The sequence below is a fragment of the Sus scrofa genome, chromosome 2 (genome assembly GCF_054392235.1).
Source record: "Sus scrofa isolate SSC_HxYL_T2T_F1_AM1 chromosome 2, Sscrofa_HxYL_maternal_Yorkshire_Landrace_v2.0, whole genome shotgun sequence".
NCBI classification, from domain to species: Eukaryota; Metazoa; Chordata; class Mammalia; order Artiodactyla; family Suidae; genus Sus; species Sus scrofa.
The window spans coordinates 123,893,319-123,907,660 of NC_139384.1; the positions used below are offsets into that span (position 1 = coordinate 123,893,319).

The following is a 14,342-nucleotide window of genomic DNA, read 5'->3' on the forward strand; positions in this document are numbered from 1 at the left end:
TTTCTCTAAGTTTTAATGACCCTACTTGATTCTGCTCACACAACTTTGAGGGAATAATATACAACTTACTAAATAATAATATACAACTTTAAATTCATTTCTTTAGACTATATTCATACCCAAATGTTTAATTAAATCCCTCAAAATTATATGTATAAAATCATGGTATATTTTATAGCCATAAGATAAAACAACATACAAAAAGTAAACAGAAAACCATCTTCATTAAATTATTCATTTTAAACTGCACAAATTATTTAAGAATACTATCAACAGCAAGGATCTCACACAGGAATACTGTTATGTCAATCATTAAGAAAAATAATTCAAAGCTTACACATAATATTAAGCAAACACAGACTATCAAATTTATACTTATTTCTAACATAAGCATTCAATCATAGGAAAAAAGATACATATCAATTACATTTTTTTAAACTTATGCAATATATTTAAACAGCACTCTTAATGGTACTAAATGCAAAATATACCATTCAACCAAACAAAAGTTGTAATTTTGTTTACTCTATTGTCTGAAATATATACTTTTTATAATTCCAAGAAGTTGTAAGCTCCTTAAAAATACTCTGCATTTACAATCTAAGCTAATATTAACAGTACTCAGTGATTCTCATTCATTATGAATGTTTTTATGAATTTTTGAGGAGAAGTGTATAGATTCAGAAGCATAGATCCCAGTGGACACTTTTAACCTTCATCTTACCAATGTCAAATGGTGAATAAAAATCTCTAACTGAAGAAATCAGATTTAACTATAACATCGTCGATGTAAAAAAAAAATGTTTTCTTAACATTTCCTTATGTATCCACCTAGCCTTCCTCCAAAAACCAATGAAAGAAAATCAGGAAAATCTTTACTTTGCACTTGGCGAGAAGTGATAAGCAAATTCATCAAACCAACAAGGATGGAAGAAAGCAAAAACAAAAACAAAATATTAAATCTAGGACACTGTCAGTCACAAGTAAGTCTATTTCTACCAGAAGTCTTGTGATAGGATGACTTATTTTAAACATCCTATGGTTGTCCATCAACCTTCTATTGATGGAGTTCCCATCATGGCACAGTGGTTAACGAATCTGACTAGGAACCATGAGGTTGCGGGCTCGATCCCTGGCCTTGTTCAGTGGGTTAAGGATCCGGCATTGCCGTGAGCTGTGGTATAGATTGCAGTCGCTGCTCGGATCCTGTGTTGCTGTGGCTGTGGTTTAGGCTGAAGGCTACAGCTCCGATTAGACCCCTCGCCTGGGAACCTCCATATGCCGCGGGAGTAACCCAAGAAATGGCAAAAAAAAAAAAAAAAAAGACAAAAAAAAAGATTAAAAAAAGAAATAATAAAACCTTCTATTGATAATGTTACTATACTCAGCCTACCTCTAAAAAGAAAAAAGGAAAAGAAAAAGCCTATGATGGGTGTTCATTTTTTTAATTTAAAATTCTACCTAAAAAGATCAGGTGCCAATTTCTTATTTTATGTTCTTAACAATATATCTCTATATCTCAAAAAAAAAAAAACCATTTTGGTTCAGTTATTTAGAGTGATTTTACTATAACAATGTAGCAACGACTCTAATAAGAGATAAAACAGTTACTTATACACATGTACATATGCTTTTTAAAATTCTTAAGGATAAGCTTACTAAAACTTAACACAATTCAATTCTCAATTACCAAACTTTTTTACAAAAGGGTTTTCAGATATTCAAGGAAAGATTTTACATTAGTTTTAAAATATGATATTTTACTACAAAAAAATAATCTTTACGAACTATGCTTGAAATCTGCGTACTTTCCAAATTTTGAAACATATTATTTAACTGCTTTATTTTATTTTTAAAATATAAACTGTTAGCATTTAGAACATTTACTATGCACCAGGCACATTACATATATAAACACAATTAGAAGCTCAGAAATTTAAAAAATTGCTCCAGGAGACGAAGTAGAGGAGTTAGGATTTGAACCTAGTCAGTCTTGCTCCAGAGTCCATATTCCTTACCATAAGTTTACAGCTTCTGTGCCAAGGACTATGCTTGGGACTTAAAATTCAAAGGTCATACAAACAAAACACACAGTCACTGTTTTCAAAGAGTTCATAACTCTTTATATATTTATATATATCAACCAATAACCTTTCTAGTGAAATGAGATCTTCTAGTAATATGATCCAATTGCTAGTAAAGCTTAAATCAGTATGACTAATTCTTAAAGTGACTCTTCACAAAGGACATGACATTCGATTTTAAAGGGTAGGAATGGGAGGGGAAAAAATCTGGAAAGTTAGATTAAAAACAAACTGTAGGGTCCCAGGAATGCTGTCATAAGGAATTTAGATTTGATTGTGAGGGAATTTAGAGCAAAAGAAGAATGAATTTTTACTCTGTCCAGCCAAGTATTTTTCTTAAAAAAAAAAAAAAAAGGAAAAAACTTTTCAATGTTATTGAAGATAGGTGGAACAGGAAAAAGACTGGAAATAGTAACATTAGTTAGGAAGATACTGAATAGTCAGAAAGATGAAGAAGATTCAAGTAGGGCAGCAGTATGGAGGAGAAGAAAAAAAAAAGTTATTTCCTAAGTTTAGAAGCTGAATCTGATGGAAAAGATGAGAGACAGGACTGAGGCTTAAGTTTCTAGCTTGAAAGACTAACAAGTAACAACATTAAATGGATACAAACAAAAGCAACAGGAGTTGAGAATTGGGATATGATTCATGATTTCAGACTATACAATACATCTGACACTGTAAGTCTTGATTTTCATATTTTAAAAATCAGCTACTTTGCAAGTTTCTTAAACTTCTTTCTTTTGACTCTATTTTTACTATTTTCTTGCTAAGAATACATTTAATACTAAGCATGGAATAATTTCTTAGAAAGCATGACCTAAAATAAAAAGATCAACCTCCCTAAAACCCAAAAGCACTGATTTATTTACTGTGCATTATTAATATATGAGGGTTAAGACTTTGATACAGCTGTAGCACTCACTTTGATGTCAGTAGCAGAAGTGCCCCAGTTGCCTTCTATACCTAGTCTTAATGAAAATATATTTTTAATATATTTGAGAATCAAATGTTACTTCAGACATTTTTTGCTTTGTTCTGAGTAATAGTTTATTAATTTTTGTGTTAATATATTAACATTTTAAAATTAATAATGTTTTATTAATGCCTACTAGAGTTGTATCCATTCGAATGAAATAAAACATCCAATAACCTAAAATTATATAATTATAATTAAACATAATAACTGCCATTTTTAATATAAGAATTCATTGTTACTTTTTTTAGTTCAAATTTTTATTAAATAATAAAAACATAAAAAGGATTTCATTTTCTTAAAAACTAAATCTAGCATCATTTAGTAAGACATAGGTAATAAATACTAACAGCCTGTTCTTCCTCATTTTGATAATTTCCACATGAGGCAAATAAAATAATCATCTCCTTTAATAACTTCATAAACCAACCCCAGGTTAAGACCATTTACTTCCTTAAGAAAAAGAGTAACTCATAGTTCAGTAGCAAAGAGCAAAGTTAACCTATAATAACCATTCTGGCATAATCTATAAGGCTTTCTGGTGAATTTAATGAAGTACAATTTTTAGACATAAATCTATACTGTGACAGAATTACCTAATATATAGGACCTCAACAGTTACAGGATGCAATCATTTAACAAATTATTTTTTTGCTGAATTCACAAATTAAATACATTAGTTTGACCAATAGGTGGTGCTCAATCTCCATTTATAAAGAGAACACTTCCCAAAGCATTTGCAGTACAATGAAATCATTTTGAGACTCTGCGGCGATTTTAAAAATTCAAACATCAGAAAAGCCAATATATAGACATTATTTTAACTGTTACTACTGTGCAGAGGAAAAGTATTTGGTTACCTTCCAAAAGAATTTTAAAACTGATACTGACTACCCAATTCATCCATAGACTTCGCTAAAGCATTTTAAGTGTTGCTGAAACATTTCTCCTAAAAATTAACATTCAATACTGCAAAATGTTAAGCAACATGGAAATAAACTTTGAAAAATAATGCTAGTGTTCATCATAAATTAAAAAACAACTAAAGTCATTTTATACCAGGCTAAGTCATGCTTTAGAATGCTTACCAAGTACTGAACACTCTATCCTTTGCTAGAAAGACAGTTTTTAAAACTAACAAAAACTATTTGGCTAAACTAGAATAAGCATATTTTTGAAAATTCAAGTTTCTATGAGGCATTATATTCTTTATTTATAAAAACAGCTTAAAACTCAATCATCTCCCTGAATTCTAAATGTAAGCCACTCTCACCAAAAGCAAAGTTGTTACTTCTTATCTGAACCGTGTGAAACAATCTGACTCTTGCATTATCACAAATATCCAAGTAGGGCTTACATTATACAATTTTAATGTATTTGTTACAGAACTATTTTTTTCTTCGTAAGGGAAAAACACAAAGTACTACAGAAATCTCGCAAAATATAGCATTATATGATAGAAAATGCCCCCAGACAAAAATTTTTAGTGTATTCAAGTCATAGTCTTCTTGTTACTTAAAGTGAAGATAAGAAGCCATACAGTATTTGGTTGTTGAATGTCCCCCCCCAAAAAAAGGATAGAAGACACTAAGAAATATTACTTCTTGTATTAAATCTGTGCATATAAAATGTTATTGCTACTCTATTAGTGAAAGAGAGAGCAATAAGGCAGAATAGAGATGGATTTAAACTAAAATCTAAACAAATCTAAACAAAACAATTTCAATGGGCTTGTAGTTTTACCTGAAGCACCTAAAGCCTTAAGATTTGCTTTACAAAAATTAAATGCCCCTGATTACTAACTCACTGAATAATGTTAAGAGGAAATCAACTCAAAATCAGTCTGAGACATGGGAAACAATGTTCTAATCAAAGACCATACAAATGAATTTTTTAAAACAGCAATGTTCTTGATCAACACAAAATGCAGTACATTCCTTGGTAACATACTATTGCCCTCATACAGAACTTTAAAGTATCAGAAATCTTATTTCCAGTTCATTCTAGTTGTTTAATTTTAGACCCATGTTTATTTATTTATTGTTATTAACCATTCATTAAAAATATAATCTAGTTCTTACACATTGTCCAAATGAAACAAAAAGTTTAAAACTTAATATTTCCACATTTAAAATATATATATTTATTCTTGCAGTTTTTAAAATGACAGTCTTTTCTTCCATATCCACATTGAAGTTCTGGCTCACTGATCTAAATAATAATATTTCAAATTAACTTTCAGTTTCATAGAGTGCCAATATTTCATTAAAATATAACATAGCACATTTTCCTTTGTTATCTAACTGCCAATACTGAAACCTAATTTTAATATGAGAACACATCTGAAATAGTAGTCCCAAGTTTGTGCTGCTATTTCAAAGCAGTCTGATTATAAGTTTTAAAAATTCATTAATACTGATAAAACCACTTAGACAAGATTCTGCCAAAATCTTGTTTTACTTTTAAACTGGTGCAAGAGTTGGTTATATATTTATGACATACAGAATAAATTCCCAATTCACAGCTACATGGTTTAAAGCTCCTTAAGCAAATCCCTCTCTTCTACTTCCTTTGTAAAGTGAGGTTGTTGCCCCCCATCCAAGATACCATTAAAGTATATTTTGTGCAAAACCAGAAAAGTTTCCACCTGTTTTTTTTTATATCTACATAAGCAGGTTTACATAACAGAAATATGCACTAGAAAACAAAGACATGCTTAATTTTTAGAGACAGAAATTAAGTTACAATGTAAATGTTACTGAAAAAATAAAGAAAAGCAGCAGGTAGGCTTATTTCTACATAATCCTTCCTTTTATAGATAAAGATAAATATTTCCTACAGTAAACTCACTGGATTTTACTTTCCAATAGCTAAAATGAATATCTATATACTTTGAAATGCAAAAAATAAAAAAAATAAAAAAATAAAAAAAAAAAAAGGCCAGTTTGCCCCTGTTCATGATTGGCTGCTTGTCCAGTAAGACCTGGGTCCCTAGGTATGTTATCCGCTCTGCAGGAGCTGATTGAAGCAGTGCATGTGAAATTCGGAAGGATCCAGGAGGAACTAAATAGCGTGGAACACAATAACACGATAAAATGTCAGTCGAGAATCTGAAAAAAAGGGTAGATGTCATGGAAAAATCATTAGATATTTCTTCCCAGAACATCTGAAATGATGGGTAAATGAACCCAAATGTCCAATTTTATACCCTACACTTAAAAGCTTCAGAAAATGAATTTCTTAAAGCTCAAAAGGAATGTGTCCATTCTCACAGAGAATTCTGACTACAGTTTTGAGTTTGCATAATCTATAATTTTTAAAACCAGAAACAGATGGTCAGGTATCAGTGTCTCACTTGAAATAAAACACATTTTAAGTGAATTACTGGTTCCGCTAATAATTACATGATATAATACTTATATCTCTGACAAAAAAATTTAGGGACTCCAATAATTTTTAAAAGTTTCACTCAACTGATACTTAGAGAATTCCTTCTATTTGATTTTAAAAATTACAGTAGGGAGGAAAACATATTCAGATCTAAAATGAAGAATTCTTTATATAGAAACACATACTCTCCACTCATGTTCAGTGGCCCAATTTAGAGACTAATAGATTAATGATTTTGTTTTCATGTACAATTTCAGAATTGTACAATAAATGCTTCCGAAAAGAAAGATAATGGTTTTAATTAAATGTGTGGACCAAATGATCTACTGTATTATAGGGCAGTTGTTAAAATTTAATAACTATAAAAGGGCTGTTTCTTTTATATTGCTTAATTATCTCCACATAGAGTTTTTTTCTGTAAAGGATGTTTAACAGCGCTCTATATACAGAAGAGATGTATTCATTCTATGGAGTTATATTTTGCTATGGTAGCAATTTGAGAAAACCAAGAGGACAGCTCCTAGACCTAAAAATTACTCATTAATATAAAATAATTCAGTTTCTTTTACACACACACACACACACACACACACACAAAGGCAACAAAGAGAAAGGAAAACATGATATGTATTTCCGGCTACATTTTTTTATTGCCTTGGACTTTATAATGGAAGTCTATATGGAACTATTTTACATAAATAAGGGTAAAGTTTCCTTGGTTCCAAAAAACTGATGACTCAAAACAATTTGTTAAAGATAGTAGTAAAATAAAATTAATATTAAAGACTCTATATATGTTTAAATATTGTTTGAATATGTTTACAGTTTAAAATATGGTCTACAACTAGACTATGGAGACTAAAATGTAGTAAAGTATTTACACAAATGAACATAATAAAAGTAACAGACCTACTAAAGTTTTTTTGCTATGAGATGAAAGCAATTCATGGAGTAACAATTACAGCATTTTACACACAGCTTTTTCCTGCATTTTTGTTTACTGATTTTAAGAAAAGTTAGAGATAAAACTCAGAGATCTTTGAATTCTGTTATTTGAACCAGTTACTAATTCTGTGACCTTTAGCTTTACTTTTTTGCTCAGTTTTCTATTACCCTGTCTTAAAATGGAGGAGGCACATAATTATATTGATGAATTGTGATATAAATCTAAGATGAGTTTAAGAGCTTTAAAATGCATATTAATAAAGGAAATTTTAAGAACAAAACAAGTCATCTTTTCATGGAGAACTGTTAGCATCATTTGAATTGCAAAACAATTTTAAGCCAGCAATTTTACTAAATTTCTTTTAGCACACAATTACTACAGCTTGTCTATGCTGCAAAATTCTTACATCTTTCTTAGGCAGCATTTTAAGTCGCATTTCTAATGGGCAAAAATTTAAATACTACGTTAGCTATTATGTGAATGCAATGGAAATTAATTGTGGTAAGTTTTATGTTTTTGTTTTTAGTCACATTACCATAGATCTAACCCTAAGAAAAAAAAAGACAAACACTGGAGCAATAAAACTTATTCTTAAATCACCTTTTAAATAATATTCCTGGAAAATGTGTATCAGTTATCAGTATAAATGGAGTAGGTCAATAAATACTTTACTACAAGACATAATTTCTATGTAGAACTATTAAAAATTTGGAATCCAAAACCCTTTGGCACATCAATTCCTAGAATGGTAATTTCCATAGCTCTATAAGTATCTATCATTATTTTACCTCTGCTAGTAATAAAATCCAGATATTTCTCATTCTTAATGGGAGATAAAATTGAAATAACAGGATAACTAATTTTAAGAATACCTCCTAGTAGGACAGGAAATCCAACCATTTCTCATGTCGTGATTGGAATATGACATTTCTGTGCGCCAACCCATCATAAGTCTTTCTGAAAAACATGCCACAAATTTGGACCAATCAATAAAGCAGTTGGTCAAGGCTAATTTAGCTGAAAATACAGATGTCATCAATGTAACTAAACTGATACATCCCAGGAAAAACAAAAGTTTATACTAAAATAGATTATCCCTATATGAATATAACATCATGAATAGTCAAAAATATTTCCACGAACACATCAATACTTGTAAGTGAAGAGTAATTTCCCTCAAAAAGGGGGATGAAGGATTCACCTTTGGTTCATGGAATAATCACTTCAAACAAGACTCTAAAATTTAAGTTAGAAATACATATTTCTTCCTGACTTTATTCAGCTAAGTATTAGAAGCCTCCTTAAATGAGTGTTTAGTCAGAGCGAATAATCACTTTAACCCTTTTTAAAAAGTAAATTAGCTTATCATTGCCTAGGCTGAGAGAAGCCTTGAAAAATTAAAATATAATTTCTACATAAAGTCTGAAATTTTTCTTCTAACCAAACAACTGTAATTAAGGTAACAATTTTCCTCATCAAACCCTTATACTTAATTGAACCATTTAAGAAATATATTAAGTACTTTAAATATTTTACTATATTTAAATAATACTTTAAGAAATAGGACATTTGTATTTTGTGGGTTATTTTTTATAAAATATTTTACATTTTCTATATTGTAACCTATGGAATTCTATAATGTAACCTATGGAATTCATATATAGATATGCTTCATTTTTAAGAAAAATTTATGTTGAGAGACAAGTCAGTGTTAATTCAGAGCTCAAAATAACTTTTCATTTTATTTTTTTAAAAAAGCCACAGAATTTCTTTAGGCCAAAAAAATGTCACAACTAAATTAACATGTTACCAAGATTAAGTAAGAGAGAGAGAAAGAGATTTTTAGAGTACTTAACACTTAGAGCTGCAAATACTACCATTACATTCAAGACCCTGGTTCAAATGTAGCTACTGGCAGCAACAACACAAAATGCTGAAGTCTTAATATGAACATTCTTCCTAAGGCTTATTAGAAAGATCATGAGATCTCTTACATATAAGAAATGCTTCAAAATATAGCCCCTTTACTAACTGTGGTCTCTAAACTACCTGTTATAAGTCTTCAATAACAGCCATATACTGAACCATAACATATGGCTAAAAACTGAGAGCAAGATGACCACCACTAAACAAGCTACCCAGAACATACTTCTAGTATCAGTTCAATTCCATTTGACCAGATCACTTCAACCAAATACACACACAATTAACACTACCTATTTTTTTTCATAGTTTTGATATGAAAATCATATCATATGCAAACAAATACAAGTCAAATTGCTTTATTTCCCTAGGGAAAATAAGAATTTGAGATAAATGAATTCTCTCAACCTAAGATATATTCTGAAAACTGTTTATTTTTTAACTTCAATTAAATAATGGCTTCTCCCATTTAAAATAAAGAATTTCAAAACTGCAGTATTTTAACTACAGGGGCAGTTTTTAAGGTTAGTCCAGGGATTCTCATTCGGGTCCTGATCAGGATTTCTGCAAGGGTCAAAACTATTTTAATGATACTAACATATTAATTGCTTTTTCCACTTCATTCTCTGAGTATACAGTGAAGTTTTTCAGAAATTATATGACCTATGATGACATCATCACTCTAATGAGTGATGAAATACATAATTGTATATTGAAATTTTTTCATTTTTAATTTCAAATGCAAAATATATCAATAGATTTAACAACATTGACAAAAGCTCTCTGGAATGCTGAATAATTCTTAAGAATGTAAACAAGAGATCCATAAACCACAAAATATGAGAAAACACTGAAGAGAGAAAACTTGGTCCCTATAAATACTACATCTAATGGGGAGGAGACTATATACTATGCTTCCTCCTCTTCCTCCTTCACAGGCCCAAGACATGCAGCTCTAACCCTTTTGATTACAATTTTAAACCCAAAACAAAAAAATCTATCACAAACACTAAAAACTTTTGACACAGCTGTTTTTAGTACATATAAGGCAGCCAAAAGTTCCATGAAAATTTATATCTACTACTTTATGCTTCTTCAGTTAAATCTGTTTTTCTTCAAATACCAGCACTCAAGAAAAACTATCTTAGTCTTAATTTGAATTATTGATTTTGCTTTAGTAACCATGTTTCAATAGTGTTATCTATTTTTATTTCACTGTAACTTTCAGTAGTTAAACCTAGGTTAACTCAACATTTGTGAGCTAATCAAAGAACAAAGTTATCAATTATAATTGTTTTTGTAAGAAACCACTTTCTAGATTCCAATCAAATTCATAAATAAACCTATGGAATGCAACCACTCTTCAGTGAAGAACTGCTCTAATTAATTAAAACTAAGCTAGCAAGAACACACAAATATACACACTGCTTTAATTTTGCACTTTGTGTTGCCAAGTACAAAAAGACCAATTCAAAAGAACTCCAGAGAAAAGAAATCTCTTATAATTATCAAGAGAAGAAAGGACATAGGCACCAAGAGAGCTCCTAAACCACTCCCTTTTGGTGGTGTTTCTACCTCTCACACTCCATATTTCTTTTCTGTTACCTCTTATCTCAGCCTTATACATACTCAACAAAAAGCAATTCCGTCTCCCATGGAGAGTGAAACCTCTTCCTGATCTTTCTTTATGATAAAATAAAAATCAAACTTCTCTATTTGGAACTAATTCTCTACTGTACATCTACATTAAAACTTTATTAAGAACTGATTCATTTTTAAAATTTCTAACTCCCAGGAGAAAAACTGATCAGTTATTGGGAAAGGTAAACTTTCTAAGCTTCAATTTCCTCATCTGAAAAAACTGGAAGACAGTAATACCTACCTCACAAAGCTGTCATAAATCAACAAGTCTTAAAAGATGAGCCTGGTGGAAAAGAGGGGAAAGAGAATTTTGAGCAGGAAGAAGTGAGTGTGAATGGCATGTTCAGCAAACCACATGTGGATTCAGCTAAGGTAGAATGGGTTTGAAAGAATACAGTAGGACCGAGGCCTGCTAAGCAGAAATCAAGCAAGAGGGGCACTGCCAACCATTCTAAGGACTGTGAGGTCTCCATCCTAAAAGAGAAGAAAAGCCATTTAGGGATTTTACCCAAGAATGAGAACACAGAAGAAAAATAGGTGGAGAGAAGGGGATAGGTAAGATTATGAGTTCAGTCCAATTGAGTTTTGGCTTGCTCAATTTGAACTGAATATAAAGGTTTATAAAGAGAATACAACTAAGAGAATTATTCAGCAGTCTCAGCATATAGGGGGTAGCTGAGTCAGAACTGAGGCAGTTGTTAAATGGTCCAACTGTTCTCTGACCAATCTCCATAGAAACATCCATATGTTTATCTCTCCAGTTCTAAAATAAAGTTTCTTAAAAAATATTGACTGTCACTATGTAATACATCTGAATGCTTCCATTCCTATTAGAAAAAAAAAAAAAAAAAAAAGAGAGAGTACCAAATTGGGTCCAATAAAGGTATATGAAAACTTACTACTGGAGACTTTACTGACAGAATAATACTTATTTAAGATACTGCTATAGTACTCAGAGCAGACTCCCAAATTCAAGAGCTGTCACATTTAGACTTTTAAGTCTCAACCATAATTGTTTATATTTGCGTATTTTTATTTACTTTGAGGGTAAATTTTTATACATTTTCATTAAAATATGTATGTATGTGTATTTATGGTTGTTATATTCCGTGAGCATTTAAATATTCAAAGAAAATATACTTCCCCATGTCTCAAGTAGACCTAAAGACTTAATTTGTGATGCTGTGAAATGATTAAGAAAAACACTATTGTGTGTCTGATATATATTACTGAAGGACATAGGTTTCCAAGATGAATTTTTACGTTTAGGTCTAAACCTTTAGGTTCAACAATTTGCTATAATAAAGGTAGTACAGAGCATGGATTTTAATGTCAGACTGGGCAGATTCTGACCTTGACCCTGATATTTACTAGCTGTCATCTCTCTGAACTCCAAATTTGCTCATCTGGAAAATGAAGATAATAGTATGTACTTCAAAGGGATAATGTGAGAATTACAGGAGTGGAAATATATATATACATATATATTTATACACACACACAGCGCTTCACAGAGTGTTGGATTCATATGTTAAATATTATTATCATTTACCCTGGAACAAGCTATCCAACCAGATTCTTACTACTTTTAAGTGAAGGGGCTTCCACTGTATTGTTTATCAAGTACTTTGTCATTCTAAGTATATAGGAAATAAAGCTGTCATTTTTACAACATCATGTCCACAGACTGCTGAGTCATAGTATTGTTAGTTGAGTGCAACTTGATGGTTATATATATATATATACATATATATATATATATAAACTTGAACCTTCATACTCTCTCTATTCCTAATTATCATTTGTGAGTACATAAAAAATCCAAAATACTGACACTAATTTAAATTGCCCCATATATGTAATGTAATATATATAAAATATAATATGTATGTATAAAATATGTAATGTAATATATATAAAATATATATATGTAATGTAATTCAGTTGAATGATTATGCCTTCCTCAATACTCCTAGTTTTTTGGTTCTTTTATACATTCTCTTTTTGATGGTACACATCATAAAATCCCAAAGTAATAGTTTAGAGCTACTATCAGATCAATTAGGTCTATACTTTTCAATTATCCCTGTGTTTATCAGAGTACAAAACATAATAATGTTATAGAGAGTTATAGTGATGACCTCAAGGCACCAAGAAAAGGCTAATTATCTTAATTTATTCACTTTAAAATGGTATTTTTAAAAATGCATCTTTTAAAAAAGGTTTAAATTGAAATGAGTGATCTTTAGTTATCTAGTCTACTCTTCTGCAGTGTAAGTAAAATCCTGTTTGATTATATACTATATCAACTTCTGATTCTGTTTAACATATGTATTTCCATTTGCTGATAGATGATCTTGTCATCAAGTTACTTGGCTGATATGCTGACAGTAAGTTCTTTGGACAAAATAGTCCATATAATAAATTACCTTTAATCTTGCCACATGGAGGTATCATCATTGTAATAAATGTTGCTTCACTTGAGATGTTGTTATAAAATACTGAGGAATAAAGAAAAGACTGACCATCACAAGTTTTCTAAGTATATCCACTTTGCTTTAAGTTTTGTCTATGTATGTATATAGTTTACAATATAACTATTTCATTTAAGATATGTGTTTATGGGAGACATACTAGTCAGATATGATTTCTTCCATATCAAATGGTCAATGAATACTGCCTTACAAATTCATGTTCTCAGTTCTGTTTATTGCCATAAAATCAAAGAATCCCATTTTTTACCCAATGTACCTAAGGAAATTTCTACTGTTGCTGTTTATCACTATCTCGCTTTTCATTTTTTTAAATTTTTATCAAATAAAATTAAAGAATGTGAGGAATATTCCATATTAATAGTAAAAATAACAATGATGATGGCAGTAGTACTAAGAAATGTAATAGTAGCAGGAACAGTAACAACAATAACAAATAATAGTGATTTTCATTTTTGAGTGCTTAGAATATGCAAGCACTGTGCTAAGCATATTATTATATATACATTATCTCCTTGCAATAACCCTATTAGGAAAATATTATTACCATTTTACAGTTTAGAAAAACTATGGTTAAGAGAGGAGCAGCTTGCCCCAGATCACATAGCTAGTAAGTGGTAGAAAAGAAAACCAACCTGGGCTTCTTAACACTACACACAACCCTGACTCCTGCTGGTAATTCTGCAGTCAAAACAGGTTTTCCTTTATGGAATTTGTGATAGAAATATTCATCTAACTTTGGGGTAACTTCTCTTATAGATTGTATGTAAGCAATTATTCTACAAAACTGCTCAATTACCAAAAGAATCTAAATGAGCAGTGACACCTCTCACTGACTCAGAACCTAAGTAACTTTGGCCCTCACTTCCCCCATCCTTGGCCCTTACTGGTTG

General features: G+C 30.5%; 1 protein-coding gene across 7 annotated transcripts in view; it reads right to left on the bottom strand.

Annotated features, from left to right (window-relative positions):
• FBXL17 (F-box and leucine rich repeat protein 17) overlaps positions 1 to 14,342 on the bottom strand; it is a 491,597-nt gene that overhangs the window by 391,924 nt on the left and 85,331 nt on the right. The window contains exons 5-7 of one of the 7 annotated variants that reach the window (XR_014838481.1): positions 11,199 to 11,240; positions 8,266 to 8,350; positions 1,544 to 6,167 (exon numbers count right to left, since the gene is read on the bottom strand). The exons of 2 other annotated variants lie outside the window; for them this stretch is intronic. Coding sequence is in view for 1 of the 5 variants with exons in the window: in XM_085014203.1 (XP_084870329.1) it covers positions 6,156 to 6,167 (12 nt within the window). In the remaining 4 variants the exon portion in view is untranslated. Of the gene's footprint in view, positions 1 to 1,543; positions 6,168 to 8,265; positions 8,351 to 11,198; positions 11,241 to 14,342 lie in introns of those variants that run through there. 4 more of the 7 variants (XR_014838485.1, XR_014838482.1, XR_014838484.1 and 1 more) reach the window with 4 other exon arrangements.